Raw genomic sequence first — 17,737 nt, forward strand, 5'->3', positions numbered from 1 at the left:
TAACAATATGTATTTTGTACACATGTCCTACAAACAAATTCTTCAAAATGCAGGTCTCCTCTAGGACAGAGGTACAAAGAACATCTCTAATCACAAGTGCGTAATGCGATTCTCCATTTAATGTGGAGCCAAGGACAGAGGAGGAACAACATTTCAGGTCCCATATGGACCTGATGAAAGGTCCATATGGGACCTGAAACATTGTTCCTCTTCTGTCCTTGGCTACCACATTAAATGGAGAATCGCATTATGAACTTGTGATTAGAGATGTGCTTTGTACCTCTGTCCTAGAGGAGACCTGCATTTTGAAGAATGTGTTTGTCTATGTTGTGTTGGCTGCACAAGCAGGATTCTCCTCGCCTGAAACTACTTGCCCGCACTTTGGAACTGTATACATGTCCTACACAATAGAACCCGTACTTTTCTCAATATGTAGACTTTCATTCTAAATCATCACTTTTGCCAGTGAAACCATTGGAGAGAGTGGTGTTGCAGACCTGCCTTAATGGACACTGCGTAAACACCTCCAGCATCAAGAGGTTGAAACTACTGTATCATCATATCTACCCAATTTGTCTTTCAAGAAAAACAATAATGCTGGATCACCGAGCGCGACAAAGGAATCCTTATGGAAATTCAGCTTTGACAAGCTTATATTCCTGTTATAATTTTTTTTTGTACAGTTGCAGTAATTAGCTATTTGACCATGGAAACCTTAAATATGATCTCCAATTTCTTTATGATGTAAATGTATACTGTATGTGAAAATTGCGAAGGTAAACAACGTTTCATTAGGCGAGAGGGGGAAAAAAATCTCTTTCTTGCAGACTTTATGGGCAATTTGCGGCATCTGATATCCAGAATGAAATACATATTTGTTTGCATTTTCCAGTTAAGCATGAGAGAAAATCTTCCACCGAGTAACGAGAAGACCATTGGAACCAGGGCTACTGCGACACATACGAGTAAAAGGTCTTCCTTATGACAGAGGAAGGAAAACAGATATAGTAGCCCCTCTCTAACCTCTATGCTGGTAATATCAGATCATTGTGCTTTTCCACTCCACACAGAACTGGTTCGTGCCTTGTAGTGTATCATACAGAAATCTATGGGAACACAAGGCAGAGGGAGGACCAGGCAAAACGGGATTCCGAGATAAGAATTGTGGTAACCATAAACCTTCCTGATCTAAGAGCCATCCTAAAAACGAAAACGTATGAGATTTGTGGGGGGGAAGGAGGGAAGTACTTTGAAAGTAACCATTTATTTCTGTGTTTAACTAAAAGACGCATTACCCCAAAAGTGTAGCTTTAAGTGTAGCCATGTTTGTCACTAGTGTCCCTAACAATATGTCGCAAAGAAGTACAGAATGTTTCGTTTTAAACAGTGAGTGCTGGCAAATTATTGTAACAAGCGGCTCTCTCTTAACGTGGTAAATCACGTGTTTTAAAACACTGCCCCCCACTTCAGTATGTGGGAATACTCCTAAGAAAACATACTAGGCACTCTCTTGGAAGAAAAAAAACAATGCCTTGGAAAATTGATGCAACAATTAGATCTTTGTTGTGTAAATAGACAGCAGCAGTAATACATTTACAAGCTAAATCTACACACTAAAGCATTAATTATGCTAAACTGTTAACTAAAATGAGTCACCATCTCTAACCATGGACACTTTACCACAACTTGCCTGTAGGGGTCTTCACAACGCTTTCAAAGTTGCATTTCAACCTAATAAACTGGTTATACCTTTTCTAAGCAGGGGCCACCCGGAAGGATTTTTAAAATTTCTGGGTACCCCTGCACTTCAGACCTCATTCATCCATCCTCGCTTACACACTCGCCTTCTTTTTCACAAGCACACACCCCACACTCACCCCTCTTTCTAAACACTCCGCATATACCCTCACATATCAAACTTACCCTTTACTAAACACACACACTCCACAATTATTCCCACAGCACACTCACCCTCTTAATCATACACACCACTTTCACCCACCCCCCTCTTCTCTCAATGTATTACTCCCTGGTAAAATATTTTATAAATAAATAAATAAATTATAGAATTTATCACTTTTTCCGGGAACTTTGCATATATCAATCAGTCCCAGCTTCAGAACAGGTGGCTCAATCAGTCCACGCTTCAGCACAGGTGGCTCAATCAGTCCCCGCTTCAGCACAGGTGTTCGACTGAGCCTCTAATTGAGCCACCTGTGATGAAGCTGGATTTCATGAAAACCTGACCTGTTGGGAGGGCTTATGGACTGGAGTGCCTGGTTTAGGGTGTAGGGATAGTGATGTAAAAGGTCCCGGTTGTAGGTCTGGGATGGGTGTCCTCCCTACGTTCCTACACACACTCTACTACTGAGTTTCTTGGTGAGTAGCACCATTTTAAAATCATGAATACGTCTTTAAAGGTTCACTCAAATAGTCCGTGGGAAAGGGGTAAATGGAAGCGATTTATTTTTTGATTTGCATTTTTGCCAGTCTAATCTTGACGTTTTAGGATAAGAAACTGGAAAATAAAATGTCAGTCTCTATATGTCGTAGTTGTGACGGTAGGGGCAGCCAGCCTCACATAATAACGGTGAAGCCCGGCTGACTGCACTGAAACCGTGTATAATGGCCGCCTCCATGAGGCTCATTTTGGCCTGTGTGTAATTTATTATGTGTAACCTCTTCCAGAAGAGAGCTATGTCACGGTGTGTTATCTGGAAGGGGGGAAAACAGTGTGTCTTGGAAAGCTGGAATGTATAAAAAGCACTTTTATTCCTTGTGTGAGTGTTGTCCCCGCATAGTTAGCAGGCCAGTAATGTAGTTTGTGTTGCCAGCATTTCTCTGCATGAAGACACAGTAATTCACTTAGCTGGGCTGCAGACGGAGAAATGCCGGTTCGTTGCAGAGGCTGGGAGCGGCTTGAGGACCGGGACAATGGTGAGTGGGGAAGGGCGGAGACTCAGGTCCGGGAGCTGGCTCTTGGCGGTGCAGAGTCATTGTTCTCCCAAGATACTGAGGCGCCTAACTCGCAAAGGGTATGGGGCTGGCCAAAAGAACCCCGTAGGCACAATTCCCATTGGACTGTTCAAATTTCCCGCTCGCCAGCAACTCATCCCCAGATGGGCGGTCCAGGGTGTCTTAGCCAGCCCCTCCTCCGATTGGTGCAGCCGGACGAGCACTCATCCTCCGATTGGCTGCGCGTCACGATCCGTGTTCTGATTGGCCAGCGGCCCCTGCTCCATAAAAAGTATAGGAGACCGGGGGCTATGTAAGGAGCGCGGCCGAACAGAGAATCAGAAGAGTTTGGGAGTTGATTGGAGACACGGTTGGCGGGATTTTCGAAAGTGCTATTGGACGAATAGCACCGAAAAGCAGGAGAAGACGACGTTCAGGGCAAGCCTACAGAAGCAGGCCCCTGCACCTAGTTAAGGCTAGATTCTTCCCCCGCAGGCCACAAGTTGATAAGTGTTGCATTGTGATTGTGTATTTTGTGTGTCTGCTGGCTTGCCAGAATAAACTTTAGTTTATTCAACTATTGTGTCCTGTCTAGTGATTGTGATGCTGGTGGTAAAGGTGTTAAAAGTTCTGGTCTCCTGTGACAGTAGTCATTAAGCAATAATCCAACAAGCACACTGGGAGCCTCAGTCAAACGACTGATTCAATGCCCATTCTGAGAAAGCGGCTTGAACAGCTGGATCAATTGAAGCTTGTGAGAGTCACGAAAAGTACATTTGTGGATTGCTGCAGTAAAAATCCTAGCTCATTTTAACAAATGTCCTAGCTAAATATAGGCCTTTACTGCAGGCACATACTGACAGCTAAGAGGTCCCTGTTGAAATGTTTGTGCGACGGATGCTGGAATAAACACTTCTATTCGTTTTAGCTTGAATTATGTTTCCATGGAGCAAATGAGCCAGCCTATTAACAAACAAAATATGTGCCTCTATTTCCAGCTGTCAATTGCAACTTTACAGTCCAACATAAACTAAACCAGAAGTCTTCTCTGACAAATCTTGCTGAATTTTTGTTTACCAGCAAGAACAAGTGGAGCAAGCACTGGAGGTGATAACCTGTTGCAGTATCTCATCACATACTGGACACTGCTTGATGCTTCTGACTGGCTACAAGGCTTTTTTGTTCTCTTTTTTTAGAATTAATCTGCAAAGTAAAATAGCACTTTGAGAAACTATGCATCCATAGCCATATTTTCAGCTGTTGCTTTGTCCTGCAAAATCTGTAATAGGGAAGATGATTTGAACCTTTACAGTGCCCTAATGACATATCAGGTTTGGATGTTAGAGGTATGCCAGAAAGGCTTTCTTGAAAAGGTGAGTTTTTAGGGAGCATGATGATACGTGGTGGCGGATTTCAGAGATGGGGGGGGGGGGGGGGGCAGCATAGAAAAGTCTTGTAGGTGCGAGAGGAGGTAAAAAGGTAGGAGAGACAGAGGTTGTAGTTAGAATGTAGTGGCGTTTAGGTATGTATTTGGTTATGTGGGCCGAGATGTAAGGTGGGGAAGGGTCGTTGTGAGCTTTGCAAGTCATAGTTAGGTTTTTACATTTCATTCCACAGGATAAGTAGAGCCAGTGTAGGGATTTGTGTAGTGGAGCAGCAGACGTGGAGCGGTGAGTGAGGTAGATGAGTGTGACAGCAGCATTTTGGATGGATCGGAGTTGGGATAGGCGGACAAGGGAAATGCGAACTAAGAGAAGGTTGCAGTAGTCAAGACAGAACAAGGGGAGTGAATTTGGATTTTAGTTGCACCATGAGTGAGAAAAGGATGTATCTTGGCAATATTTTGGAGGTGGAGACGGCAGGACTTTGTGAGGGACTGAATGTGAGGAATAAAGGAGAGATCAGAGTCAAAGAATACCCCTAGACAGATGGCTTGAGGTATTGATGAGATGGTGGTGTTATTTACAGTGATGAAGAGTGTGGGTCTAGGGGTGGCAGTGCAATGGGGAAAGCGTATTCGTTCTGTTTTAGACAAGCTTCAGGTAGCGGTGAGACATCCAGGAGGAGATTGCAGGGAGACAGAGACAGATTGCAGGGAGACAGAGATTGAAGGGGAGAAGTCAGGGGAGAAGAGTTACATTTGGGTGTCATCAGAATAGATTACACTGAAAGACAAAAGATTGTATTAGTTCACCAAGAGAAGAGGTGTAGAGTGAGAAGAGCAGAGAGCCATGGACAGAGCCTTGTGGGACCCCAACAGACGAGGGGATCAAGGTGAGTGGACACCAGAGAAGGAAACACTAAAGGAGTGGTTGAAAAGGGTAGGATATGAACCAGGAGAAGGCTGCGTCACAGAGGCCAGTGGCTTGGAGAATGTGAAGAGAAGGGGGTGATCAACAGTGTCGAAGGCAGCAAAGAAATCCAGGAGAATTAGTAGGGAGAAGTGATCCTTAGATTTAGCTGTGAGTAAGTCATTGGCCACTTTTGTTAGTGCTGTCTCAGGGGAGTGTAGAGGATGAAAAACAAATTGCAAAGAGTCACGCAGAGAGTTGCAGGAGAGAAAATGAGTCAGGTGTTTGTATACAAGTCTCTCAAGTAGCTTGGAGGCAAAGGGGAGAAGAGAGATAGGGTGGTAGTTCGAAAGGGAGGCTGGGTCAAGTGAGGGTTGTTTAGAATGGGCGGGATGAGTGCATGTTTGAAGGAAGATGGGAATAAGCCGGTGGTAAAAGAGGTTAAAAAGGTGAGTTAAAGTGAGGCTTAGTGTGCCAGAGAGGGTGCAGAGATGTGAGGGAATAGGATCAAGGGGGCAGGTTGTAGGGCAAGATGATGAGGTGTGCGGAGATCGCGTTCTCAGTCACAGGGGAAAGTGAGCTGAGTGGATTTAGGTATGTCAGGGGAGGTAGCTGTTGCCTGTGAATCTTGACATGGAGAGGTGATGTCTGATTGCCACCTACTTCACAGACCAGAATAAGGCAAAGTCTTTGGCCATGAGGGTACAAGTCGGTGCAGGTGTAATTGGGCGCAAAAGGAAGGTAAAGGTGGCAGATAGGCCTTGAGGGTTAGAGAGCAGAGTTTGTATGAAGAAACGTACAGTAGGTTTGCTTGGCAAGTGAGAGGGCAAGGTTATAGGAGGAGAGCATGCATTTATAGTGGAGGAAGTCTGCTTTTTATATGGATCCATAGAATATACTTCATAGAATCTGCACGTTACCTGAAAGTAAATCGATGCCAACAACTGAAATGAGATGTTTTGTGAAGAAAAGTTTTTGAAAATGTAAATCTGGGATTTATTCACATTATAAAACTAAATGAGGTATGTGGGTAAAATCCCATTACATTTTGGTAATTCAAGACAGGTTTGAACCTGCAGATCTAAGGACAAAACAAGACCCTACATCATCTTCATCTTTCCCAAGGATATACATGGTTTGGGGTCCAATTAACCTCACAAATAAAACAAGTCTTCTTCGTACAAACTTTAATACAGAATTGCCCGTGAGATATCGGCTGCAGGGGCGCCTGGCTCATAGGGTTTTATTTTCTAGCAGTTAATATGTCTGGTTCCATTCAGCACTTCCTTTTATGCCTACTCAGTATTTTCTTGCCACCACAGAACACCAAAGTAAATTCATAGTTAAGTGTTTTCATTAGCTACTGAGAATTCACATAGCCCTAAAGCAAATGAAAGATTGCTGACAAAGCACTTGTACATAGGCTTGTGCAAACATTGTTATTACAATATGATGGAATGAAGACAACGCTATGTGAATGAAACAATGCTGTACCACACAATTAACCCATTTGCGGAGTCCCAAATGCCATTCAAATCTAATGTATCCATTTTAATTATTCCTGTTGCATTGTTGTAATTTTTTTCATAAACATTACCGAAGCTGATCTTAGGGGGGTGGGGGGCTGGGGGGCTGGGATAAAGCGCAGTATGTATATATATATATATATATATATATATATATATATATATATATATATATATATATATATATATATATATATATATATATATATATATAGTGCAGAATAAATTAGTTCTTCAGTATTCGGTGATACCTTTTTTATTCTCATTTATTCTGCACTATAGCAACTGGACTAACACGGCTATTTTCTGATATATATATATATATATATATATATATATATATATATATATATATATATATATATATATATATTCAGTATTAGGTGATACCTTTTTTATTGGACTAACAATTTATGTCATAGAACAAGCTTTCGAGAGTTATCCTCGCTTCTTCAGGTCAAGCAATGCTTTTATATATATATATATATATATATATATATATATATATTTAGCATTGAGTCAATCTTATTGTACCAGGTATCATATAAACAGATTGTATAGTCCCTAGTAAACACAGATACCCAACAAGCTCTGAGAAACCCCTACCATTACCACATAATATATATATGTATACAAGTGTCAAAAGGAGTGCTAGTTGGCGTGCCTAAATGTATACAACAAAAAACAGACAAAGATGCCCAAAACTACTTCCAATGTGACAAAAATACAAAGTGCAATACCTATATATTCTCTTGAAAAAAGTGTCATTTAGTTTAACCCTTTAGCCAAAGCGTCTTAAGCTTGCTGCCACTTTCAAGGCATGGCCGTAGTAGGTCCTAACTCTCCCTGGGTTAAAATTCTTATTAACCTGTATAATTACAGGAAGAATGATCACATTGGATCTGTCGTAACCTGACAAAATGAAACTGACCTGCCAACTTGGAAAGTGGGGAGGGGCAAGCTTAAACCGTGTGGGGGGGGGGGGGGGCACTACCCTCCCAAAAGCAACTGAGACCAGCTGCACACAGTTAATAAACACACAGATACCCAACAAGCTCTGAGAAACCCCAACCATTACCACATAATATATATATGTATATTATTATATATATATGTGTATAAGAGCAAAAAAGAGTGTTAGTGGGTGTGGCTGAATGTATACAACAAAAAGCAGACAAAGATGCCCAAAATCCCTAGTCCCTAGTATAGTTGTTCCATGTCTGTGTTAATGAACCCTCACAAAAGTCTATGTCTCGTACACACTTGGCCGTAATGACCAGATTAATGGCACCTACATCTTTGCACTCGAGAGATTGTGACGAATGTACATGCATCACAGGTAGGGATGAATCTCCGGGAAGCGCAGGGATATGTGAAAACAAAAATGTATATAGATAGTGCAATATTGCTGTGACAAATTAAATAAATTGGCTGATCTAATGCAGATGTACTCACAAGTGTGAGAAGGTTAAAGGCACGTAAAGGTATCTTTCCCAGAGTATGGATGTCACACTGTATTCAGGAAATCAATCTCAGCCCCATATAGAATCCAAGAGACCTTAGAAAAGAAGACTGGACATAGCGCAGACTGTATACCAAGAATTTATAAAAGGTAAGTGAAAGGTATTACACTCACATGATTTCAAAAGTTTAAAAGCATTTCGATCACACGCAGTGGATCTCAGCAGCCGGATAGATGGTGTATCTGGTTCCCCTCCTTCCGTGGCGTGCGTGTCACTGGTTTGCGTTCCAACTGCACAGGAAGTGATGTCATCGGTTTCCAGGGGTTCCGGCCAGTAGTACAGACGTCACTCTGATGAAATCGAGATGAGATGAAACGCGTAGAGTGACGTCTGTACTACTGGCCGGAACCCCTGGAAACCGATGACATCACTTCCTGTGCAGTTGGAACGCAAACCAGTGACACGCACGCCACGGAAGGAGGGGAACCAGATACACCATCTATCCGGCTGCTGAGATCCACTGCGTGTGATCGAAATGCTTTTAAACTTTTGAAATCATGTGAGTGTAATACCTTTCACTTACCTTTTATAAATTCTTGGTATACAGTCTGCGCTATGTCCAGTCTTCTTTTCTAAGGTCTCTTGGATTCTATATGGGGCTGAGATTGATTTCCTGAATACAGTGTGACATCCATACTCTGGGAAAGATACCTTTACATGCCTTTAACCTTCTCACACTTGTGAGTACATCTGCATTAGATCAGCCAATTTATTTAATTTGTCACAGCAATATTGCACTATCTATATACATTTTTGTTTTCACATATCCCTGCGCTTCCCGGAGATTCATCCCTACTTCTCAACACGAGGACTGACAGAGCAATCCTCACCGGGTCATAGCAGCACCTGTTTTATGTGTTTGCATAAGTATCACCTTTTGATTATTATTATCACTACGATTATATGTATAGCTAGTATTTTTATATAGAGCGCCACTATTAGATAAGTTTCCTTTTTCACATGCATCACAGGTAACAGTCCTTTTTATACCCTGAGGGGGGTACGAAGAGGCAGAAATAGGAGGAGGTGGGAGCAGGGCAGCTGCCCTGGGCGTAACCGCTTATGGAGCGTAGGTAGGGGGGAGCAGAGGAATGTAGCAGAGGAGAATGGCTGCGGAAGAGGAGGGCAGCGGCAGAGCCCGCTCCAGTGGTTCAATCTGGAAGTCAGTCATAATTTCCGGCGTCTGCCACCAGGATGGACACCCCATTGAGAGAGAGGGTAGGAGAGAGATGATGGGGGGGAAGAGATGGAGGATATAGAGGGGAGGAGAGACAGAGGGGGAGATAGAGCAAGAGAGAGTGAGGGGGGAAGAGAGAGTGAGGGGGGAGGAGAGAGAGTGAGGGGGGAGGAGAGAGAGTGAGGGGGAGGAGAGAGAGTGAGGGGGGAGGAGAGAGAGTGAGGGGGGAGGAGAGAGAGTGAGGGGGGAGGAGAGAAAGTGAGGGGGGAGGAGAGAGAGTGAGGGGGAGAGAGAGTGAGGTGGGAGAGATAGTGAGGGGGACAGAGAGTAAGGGGGGAGTGAGAGAGTAAGGGGGGAGAGAGAGAGTAAGGGGGGAGAGAGAGGGGGGATGAGAGAGAGAGAGGGGGGAGAAAGAGGGATAGCGAGAGGGGGGCAGAGAGTGAGAGGAGAGAGAGTGAGAGGGGAGAGAGAGTGAGAGGGGAGAGATAGTGAGGGGGACAGAGAGAGTAAGGGGGGAGAGAGAGAGTAAGGGGGGAGAGAGAGAGTAAGGGGGGAGAGAGAGAGAGAGTAAGGGGGAGAGAGAGGGGGGAAGAGAGAGGGGGGGATGAGAGAGAGAGGGGGGGAAGAAAGAGGGATAGCGAGAGGGGGGGGGCAGAGAGTGAGGGGGGAGAGAGAGTGAGAGGGTTCTATAAATTGGGTGGCACAGTTGGTGGAAACTGCCCTGGGCACAAAAATAACTAGTTTTGCCTCTGGCGGTACTGAACATGAATTATTTTATAAAATATCACTTTGTAATGATCCAGATATATTGTTATTTGTAATATGAATGACCTCTAGGGCGCCTGGTTTTGTTGGTGTTCTTCCCTCTAGATAAGCATCGTCACTTTTGGACACGCCTGGATCTATTCAAAGTCACAAGCTACATACTATTGCCAGTTTAATATAAACAGTGATATCTAACTAGTTCCTGAAAACACACAAATCATTCCCTATTTGTTTGATTACCCCTTAAAATAAACAAGTCACGTTTTACGGCACACATCTGCTTTCTGCGGAAACAAACAGAATTAACAAGCGTTTTTAGAAGAAAGGTTAACCTCTTTGTTGCCATATTGCTCCATAGTTTTGACTATTACCTAGCCTTATCTTGACAGTCTATACTTACAATGATTTTTTTTTTTTTTAAATAGATTGAAAAACAACTGTATTACGTGATTACATGGTAGAAAGAGCTTACAAGGGGAGTTTTTACCATGTGTTAACAATAAAGGCGCTTTTCGGAGATCTGAAATGAAACAATAGTGTAAGGTTCACAGAGGTAACTTGTGTTTCATTTGGGTGGGACATAATCAATTATCATGAGGTTGAAGACCTTCTTCATTGACACGCTCACTGTATCCCCAGGAGCGCGCACACAAAGAATATGCAGCATTTAGGGGCAAGACCTTTACTTTTGGGGCTTTCACTGACCCAAGTTGACTCCCACACAAGCGGCACTCGGGTTCAAAACAATAGGCTGACCTCTACTGTGTGACCCACAGCAATCAACGATTCCATTTATGCTTAATACAAACCCATCCACTGGAAATGAGAAGACAAGATGGATAAAGACGAGAAAGGATTATATCCAAAATGTTCCGACCGTGATTAAAAGGGAACTTAAAGGAGCAATCCAAGCCGTTTTTTATTTTCTGATTTTTTTTAATAGAGAGAATTAAAGCAGGGGGTCTCCGGAGCTGAACCCCATTAATCTCGGCTCTGGGGATCCCATGCATCCAGAGATACTTATCTTCGAAGGGGGTGCCGGTATCTACTGCAGGTTTAAAATTCCCGAGCCACATGGGCCAATAGCAAGGCGCACCGGATAAAGTCACGGCTTCCTATTGGTCTACAGGGCCTGGGAGCTCTGAAAAGCTGCCATTATGTGAACCCATGTTGTAGACTAGACTAGTATGAGAATGAATAGTAAACCGCTTGTTAAATGCTAGCATGATTTGCTTCTACAATAACAGCTACACTTCACTTCTTCAGCTTCATATTTGGGCTGTGGCACAAATGTTTTATATCCCAAAATATGAAACATTCTGGATTACTCACCAGCTGTGAGCAAAACATAAAAAAAAACAAAGTCTGAAGACAGAGTCCCAGAGGTGAAAGCAGTGGGAGGAGGAATCACAAAATCATAATGGATTGTATTATTCGTTATTACTCAAAACACTGAACACCATAACTCTACATATGATTCCATGCTTATGGCACTAATGAATGGCGTTCGTTGGGTGACCACATAGCCCCAAGGCAGGAAGATAATTCATCTGTGTTTTAATCTTATTTTGTCAGTGTATATATATATATATATATATATATATATATATATATATATATATATATATATATATATATATATATATATATATATATATATGTGTAGAGGTATCAGTACCGTGTTAGCCGAGCTTCAATAATCAAAAAATAAATAGATGATACCGTTCTGTGGCTAACGAAATGCTTTTATTTGTGCGAGCTTTCGAGATACACTGATCTCTTCTTCCGGCGATGTTACAATGAATGAAGCAAAAGGTTACTTAAAAAACAGTGTCTCTTGGAATGTTATCTGTGCTGTTCCTTCCCCCGGTGTGGATGAGATTTATGGCTAGAGGTGTCAAAAGGTAATGAAAGCAAGTGAGGAAAGAGTGTGTATGTGTATCAGTGTGAATAAAAATGAATGGGGAGCCCACAGTATATACGGTGCTTTACACAAGGTGTGTGTGTGGAGTGGGAGTGGATATAAATGGTGTGGGTGGGTGTGGAAATGTGAGAGTTTGTAGCACAACTAAAAGTGTGTGTGGATACTTAGTGGTCCCTATTGGTGTATAGGGATGGAAAAACAAGGAGTATTAGTATGTGTGAGAGACAGCTGTGTGTGCATACATATAGCACAGTGTGTACAGACATGGTCTTTAGCGCTCATGGGACGAGAGTTCACTAGTGTCAGTAATGACTCATAAAATTTCGATCTCTGTTTAGGCCACTGCTAAGTGTCCCGAACAGTTGCATAAATTTGTATTCATGCAACCGTCTCTCTTTCGGGGTTTTAAGATTACCTTTGAGTATGGCAACCCTCAGATCGTTCATCTTATGGCCAGAGTCAGAGAAATGTTCGCCAACAGGACTGTCTCTTGACAAGAGACACTGTTTTTTAAGTAACCTTTTGCTTCATTCATTGTAACATCGCCGGAAGAAGAGATCAGTGTATCTCGAAAGCTCGCACAAATAAAAGCATTTCGTTAGCCACAGAACGGTATCATCTATTTATTTTTTGATTTTATATATATATATATATATATATATATATATATATATATATATATATATATATATATATACACACACACTGACAAAATAATATATATATAAATAAATCATCTTTGCGGAGATTAAAGCACCTATTACTATCACCATATTACAATGTGGAATGATAACTCGAAAATAATAAAGAACTAATAAAGAATCACAGAAACTAAAGAAAATATATATATTGCCAGTTTGTGGCAGAACAAAAACCCAGAATGTTGTGTGGTCCGGGTACTAATATCACGAAGCATAGGAGTGGCTCCGTGGCCGATACTATACATCTCATACATATACCTTGGCCACTTGCAGATGCACTTACCAGAACGCCCACCTACTGTCTCTGTGCGTTCTTCCTACCTACCAATTAGATTGTAAGCTCTTCGGGGCAGAGACTCCTCTTCCTACATGTTACTTTTATGTCTGAAGCGCTTATTAACATTATGTGTTATTTGTATTATTTGCTATTTATATGATTGTCACGTATATTACGGCTGTGAAGCGGTATGTACATTAATGGCGCTATATAAATAAAGACATACTTACATGCATACATACATATCACTATCAGAGGGAAAAAAAGTCTATGTATGACTTGACAATGAGCCCATTTCTAAATGCTATATAAAAGTGGCATTCCAACCACCTTTAGAAGCATAAAAATATAGTTTTAAGCATGCTCTCTCTAATCTACAGTACTAGACAGTAGGCTGTTTGTTCCTTCTGGTGATGTCAAGACTGCTTGTGATAGAGGAGAGTAGGAAGGAAAACATGGCATCCCCTTGGAGAACATATACGAGCCTCAGTTTGGTTCACTTCCAGGTACCATCTATAACACAAATACAACCAATATGTATAGTCAGTGTTCGACAAACCTATACATTTGCTCGCCCCGGGCGAGTGGATTTAACATCGTGGCGAGCTCCTATTGGCCCAAGCAGCACACGTGTGGTACTAGGTGGCGAGTAGATTTTTTTTGTGTGGCGAGTAGATTTTTTGGTGATTTGTCGACCACTGCGTATAGTGCAATAGGTACAGAGCCAACCACTCATATAGTGAAGGGATTCGGAAATTGGAGAGAGGTGGGAAGCACACGGACCCAATGTCTCCATGTTTGTAAAGGTATAAAAGCAGAATGAGTGTCACATTTCTTACAGAGCATACTACTTACATCGTATACCGTAAATCATCAGCGGGTCCAACTGCTTTTTCCCGTGTTTCCCCTGGCCCGACAGGTTGGACATCGCCTGGACTTCTCGGTGGAAAAGGTAGTCGAGTAGTGTTAGCGCCATCTTTTCTGCTGTCCGGCAGTTGGTGCTGATGTGCAGCATGTCAGCCGCTATGATCGGGCATCTCACGCGCATCTCGGGGTTATTCTCATCCCCCAGCCAGGTCCCATTGGGGTAATCCTCTAAAAAGCAAGGAAGGAAATAAAATACTCGACATCATAGCAAAGTGAAGATACTTTCCCTCACTAATCTTTATTCGTCCGCTCTTTCCTGAATTCCCATACGGAGTGCAAAATAATCAAAATACCAGTAAATAGGACTTTTCCCATGAGGTCCAACAGCTTCTGCTAGCGCTATGAAAACTGTAACACAATGGGGTGAATAAGAGCAATAAATTGTGGACGAATTTGTAATAATCACTTAACGCGCCATTTTCATCGTACGTTCTTTACATATTGCAAACCGTGGGGTCCTCTGGAACTTTCGTTGATTTCCGGGGACCCCCAGCTCCGAAGATACCGGTTTAAATGTCAGTGTTGCATCCTGGACATATAAATGGTCGTCCAACAGAAGCACGTGACGTCATTTTCACCTTGACGTTCCGGTTTCCTATTGGGCCACGGGACTTATGCAATTTGTCAATCTTTTTGTTTTCCCCAAAGGAGCGGAAAACAACTGCAACTAAAGCAGTAAGTATGTCGGGATTCGGGGGTTCCCGGAGGTGAGAATAGAGTGGCTCGGCTCCCCAGAAATCAGAATACTGATGCTCAGAAAGCAACCAGGCACTGTGAAGTCAATAATTAACTATATTATTATTATCATCGTTTATTTGCAAAGTGCCAACATAATCCACAGCACGGTACAGTGGGGGCACAGAGATTTCTGTGGCAAAGCTACAGATCATTAGACAATCCATTCTAAGACATTGTGGACAATCCTATTGTACTGTTATGGATAGCACTGCAACTGTACAATATATAAATCAGCAGAAATCTTACATTGCTCATTATCCAGTAATCTTACAGCTTAAATACCAGTGCAGACCATCACAATGTCCAGCTTTTACTTACATTCACCATACTTTTTTTGAGGCACGATAAGGTCATTTGTGTTTTTCTTTCAAGCTGCCTAATATTTAATATCTCCAGGGAATTACTTTGAATAAAAAGGCATTTTATCCAATGCATTTCAATGGCCCATGTACTACTGTAGTTTATAATGGCCCTGGTCTGTGGGTGATACACAACTGCAAAGACCAGCATGTATTGAGATTTCACTGGATCGGGATTTATGGCAATCCATGTCTACTGTTGACAGTTTCAAGACCTAAAACTGAAACTAAAAGAATGGATATAAAATGAGGGGAAGAGAGCAAACTACAAAGAGTAACTTAAACTTGGCAATTTAAAAAAAAAATCAGATAGCATTTATTTCTAGCGGGGCCAGTCACATCCAACATGAAACAGAACTACAAAATCTTGGTTTAAAGTTAGAGCAGCTGTGCCATTTACAGTAGCAAGTTATGTTAGATTTGCAACAAATTGAATGCACTGGCCCAAGTAACATACAGTTCTAATCATTTTAAACAGCAAACCATGTGAAATATTATATGGGGTTTTTATTTTTAAATAAATCAGTTCTGTAGTATTAGATAAGTGATTTTTTTTTAAAGTCAACTCTTAATGCCATTTGTAATTAGTTTTAATACACTGAGCATCCTTTGATTTCTATAGCAGGCTTTAGCCCACCTCCCCAGCAGAGCAAAATCTTTGTAACACTATCCTGTTTGTGATCATTTGTTGCCAATGTTCCCAGCAGTTTGAGCTGCAAACTGTAACAATAGATAATGTTTATCTTTGTAATATAAGGATACATTGTAGCTGCTGAGTTACACTGACTGAAGGATTGATTGAAACTGAAAAGGTGGACATTATGTTAGTCACACAATCAGTATTTTTACAGATTTATAACGGGAGCATCAAATGATTGCCAGGTTAGGCTGCGGCCACGCTGCCGCTGAGCTTGCTTATGCTTGAGCGCGGTGACGTCACCAGCTCTCCAAGCATGAGCAATCGGCTGTCCTGCAATATTTTTAGAGCAGGAGCGGGGCAAGTGGCTATTAAGGGAGGGGGCGTGTCATTGACTGGATCGGGGCTGTGTCTGTCTCTGTGTGTGTGAGTCTCTGTCCTTCCATTTTCTCTCTCCCTCCACTTCCCTCCTCTCTCCCCCTTCCCTCATCTCCCCCCCGTCCTCTCCCCCCCCCTTCACCTCTCTCCGCTCAGCCCCCGCCCACTTCCATCTCTCTCAGCTCAGTCTATACTGCCTCTCTCTCTCCATTGGTCAGAGCAAGGTCATGTGACCCTGCTCTGCGCTCGAAAGACTCTTTTCCCTTGTCTCCTCAAGCACCAAGCTTGGGAGAGCGTGCGTGCCCGCGCATGAGCGCGCCGCGTGGACGGGAGGATGAAGATTTGAAGAGGTAACCGCACCAAGCACAGTCAGCGCCAGCAGGAACTCAGCCTTAGGTAAGAATGCAGAATTACGCCTTGTAACATGCTTTACATATACACAAAAGAAAGGGGGGGGGGATGTAGTACGCTGCTTTAACATTGTGAAGACATTTTATACGTCTTTAAATGATATTTGTACTCTACAGGAGACTCTCAGATCCACCAGTCTACCGGAGACTCTCACATCCACCACCAGTCTACCGGAGACTCTCACATCCACCACCAGTCTGCCGGAGACTCTCACATCCACCACCAGTCTGCCGGAGACTCTCACATCCACCACCAGTCTGCCGGAGACTCTCACATCCACCACCAGTCTGCCGGAGACTCTCACATCCACCACCAGTCTACCGGAGACTCTCACATCCACCACCAGTCTACCGGAGACTCTCACATCCACCACCAGTCTGCCGGAGACTCTCACATCCACCACCAGTTTAAGTTCTTTCAAAACCAAGGCTTTCTCACATTTTAATCTGGTCTGTAACTGTTACATATGCCCATAATATATATTATCTTTAACTGTGCATGCAACCATGTATTATTTGTCATTTAAATCTGTGCCCAGGACACACTTGAAAACGAGAGGTAACACTCAAGGTATTACTTCCTGGTAAAACCTTTTTTTAAATTAAATAAATTGGCCTAAAAGGAAATATTATGGTGCAAGCAAGCTCTAATAGTGTGTGAGTAATAAAGAAAAGTCAGATATTAGTGCAGTTTTTTTTTTGGTTCGTTTTTTTTTCAATAGGATTTTGAAAATCGTCCATGTGACCTTTATTACAGAGCAGTGCAAAGACACCAACTTTTTCTGGAAAATCCCTCTGTGATTAGATTGGAAAATATTAAAATAAGTGGAAATATATATATTTCTGGATCTTGTAATTGTGACTGGGTCTCTAATGAACGGTGTTCTATGTCAGTTAACTACTGCATAACCATAGAATGTCACATTTCAACTCTCAAGTAGGTCTCTCACAGAGACCAATGAGTCATATCCAATACTTCAACTGTCTCCCGCTCACGGACGCCGGATTAGGTAATTGCCAAACAACCGACACCAGCAGCCTACCTGGTTTCCGACATTGGGGAGATTGATTTTCCATCCGGACTTAAAATGACTTTCTTCCAAATGGAAAAATACTACTCCCTTAAATATGGAAAGTATGAATTTTAAG

At 42.4% G+C, this 17,737-nt stretch overlaps 1 protein-coding gene across 2 annotated transcripts in view; it reads right to left on the minus strand.

Annotated features, from left to right (window-relative positions):
- Nucleotides 1-17,737, minus strand: part of BANP (BTG3 associated nuclear protein) — a 303,313-nt gene that overhangs the window by 186,243 nt on the left and 99,333 nt on the right. Inside the window, exon 7 of one of the 2 annotated variants that reach the window (XM_075576423.1) lies at nt 13,995-14,234. The exons of the other annotated variant lie outside the window; for it this stretch is intronic. Within the exon in view, the coding sequence (XP_075432538.1) occupies nt 13,995-14,234 (240 nt within the window). The remainder of the gene's footprint in view (nt 1-13,994; nt 14,235-17,737) is intronic. 2 annotated transcript variants of the gene reach the window in all.

This window comes from Ascaphus truei, chromosome 19 (assembly GCF_040206685.1).
Source record: "Ascaphus truei isolate aAscTru1 chromosome 19, aAscTru1.hap1, whole genome shotgun sequence".
Classification (NCBI taxonomy): domain Eukaryota; kingdom Metazoa; phylum Chordata; class Amphibia; order Anura; family Ascaphidae; genus Ascaphus; species Ascaphus truei.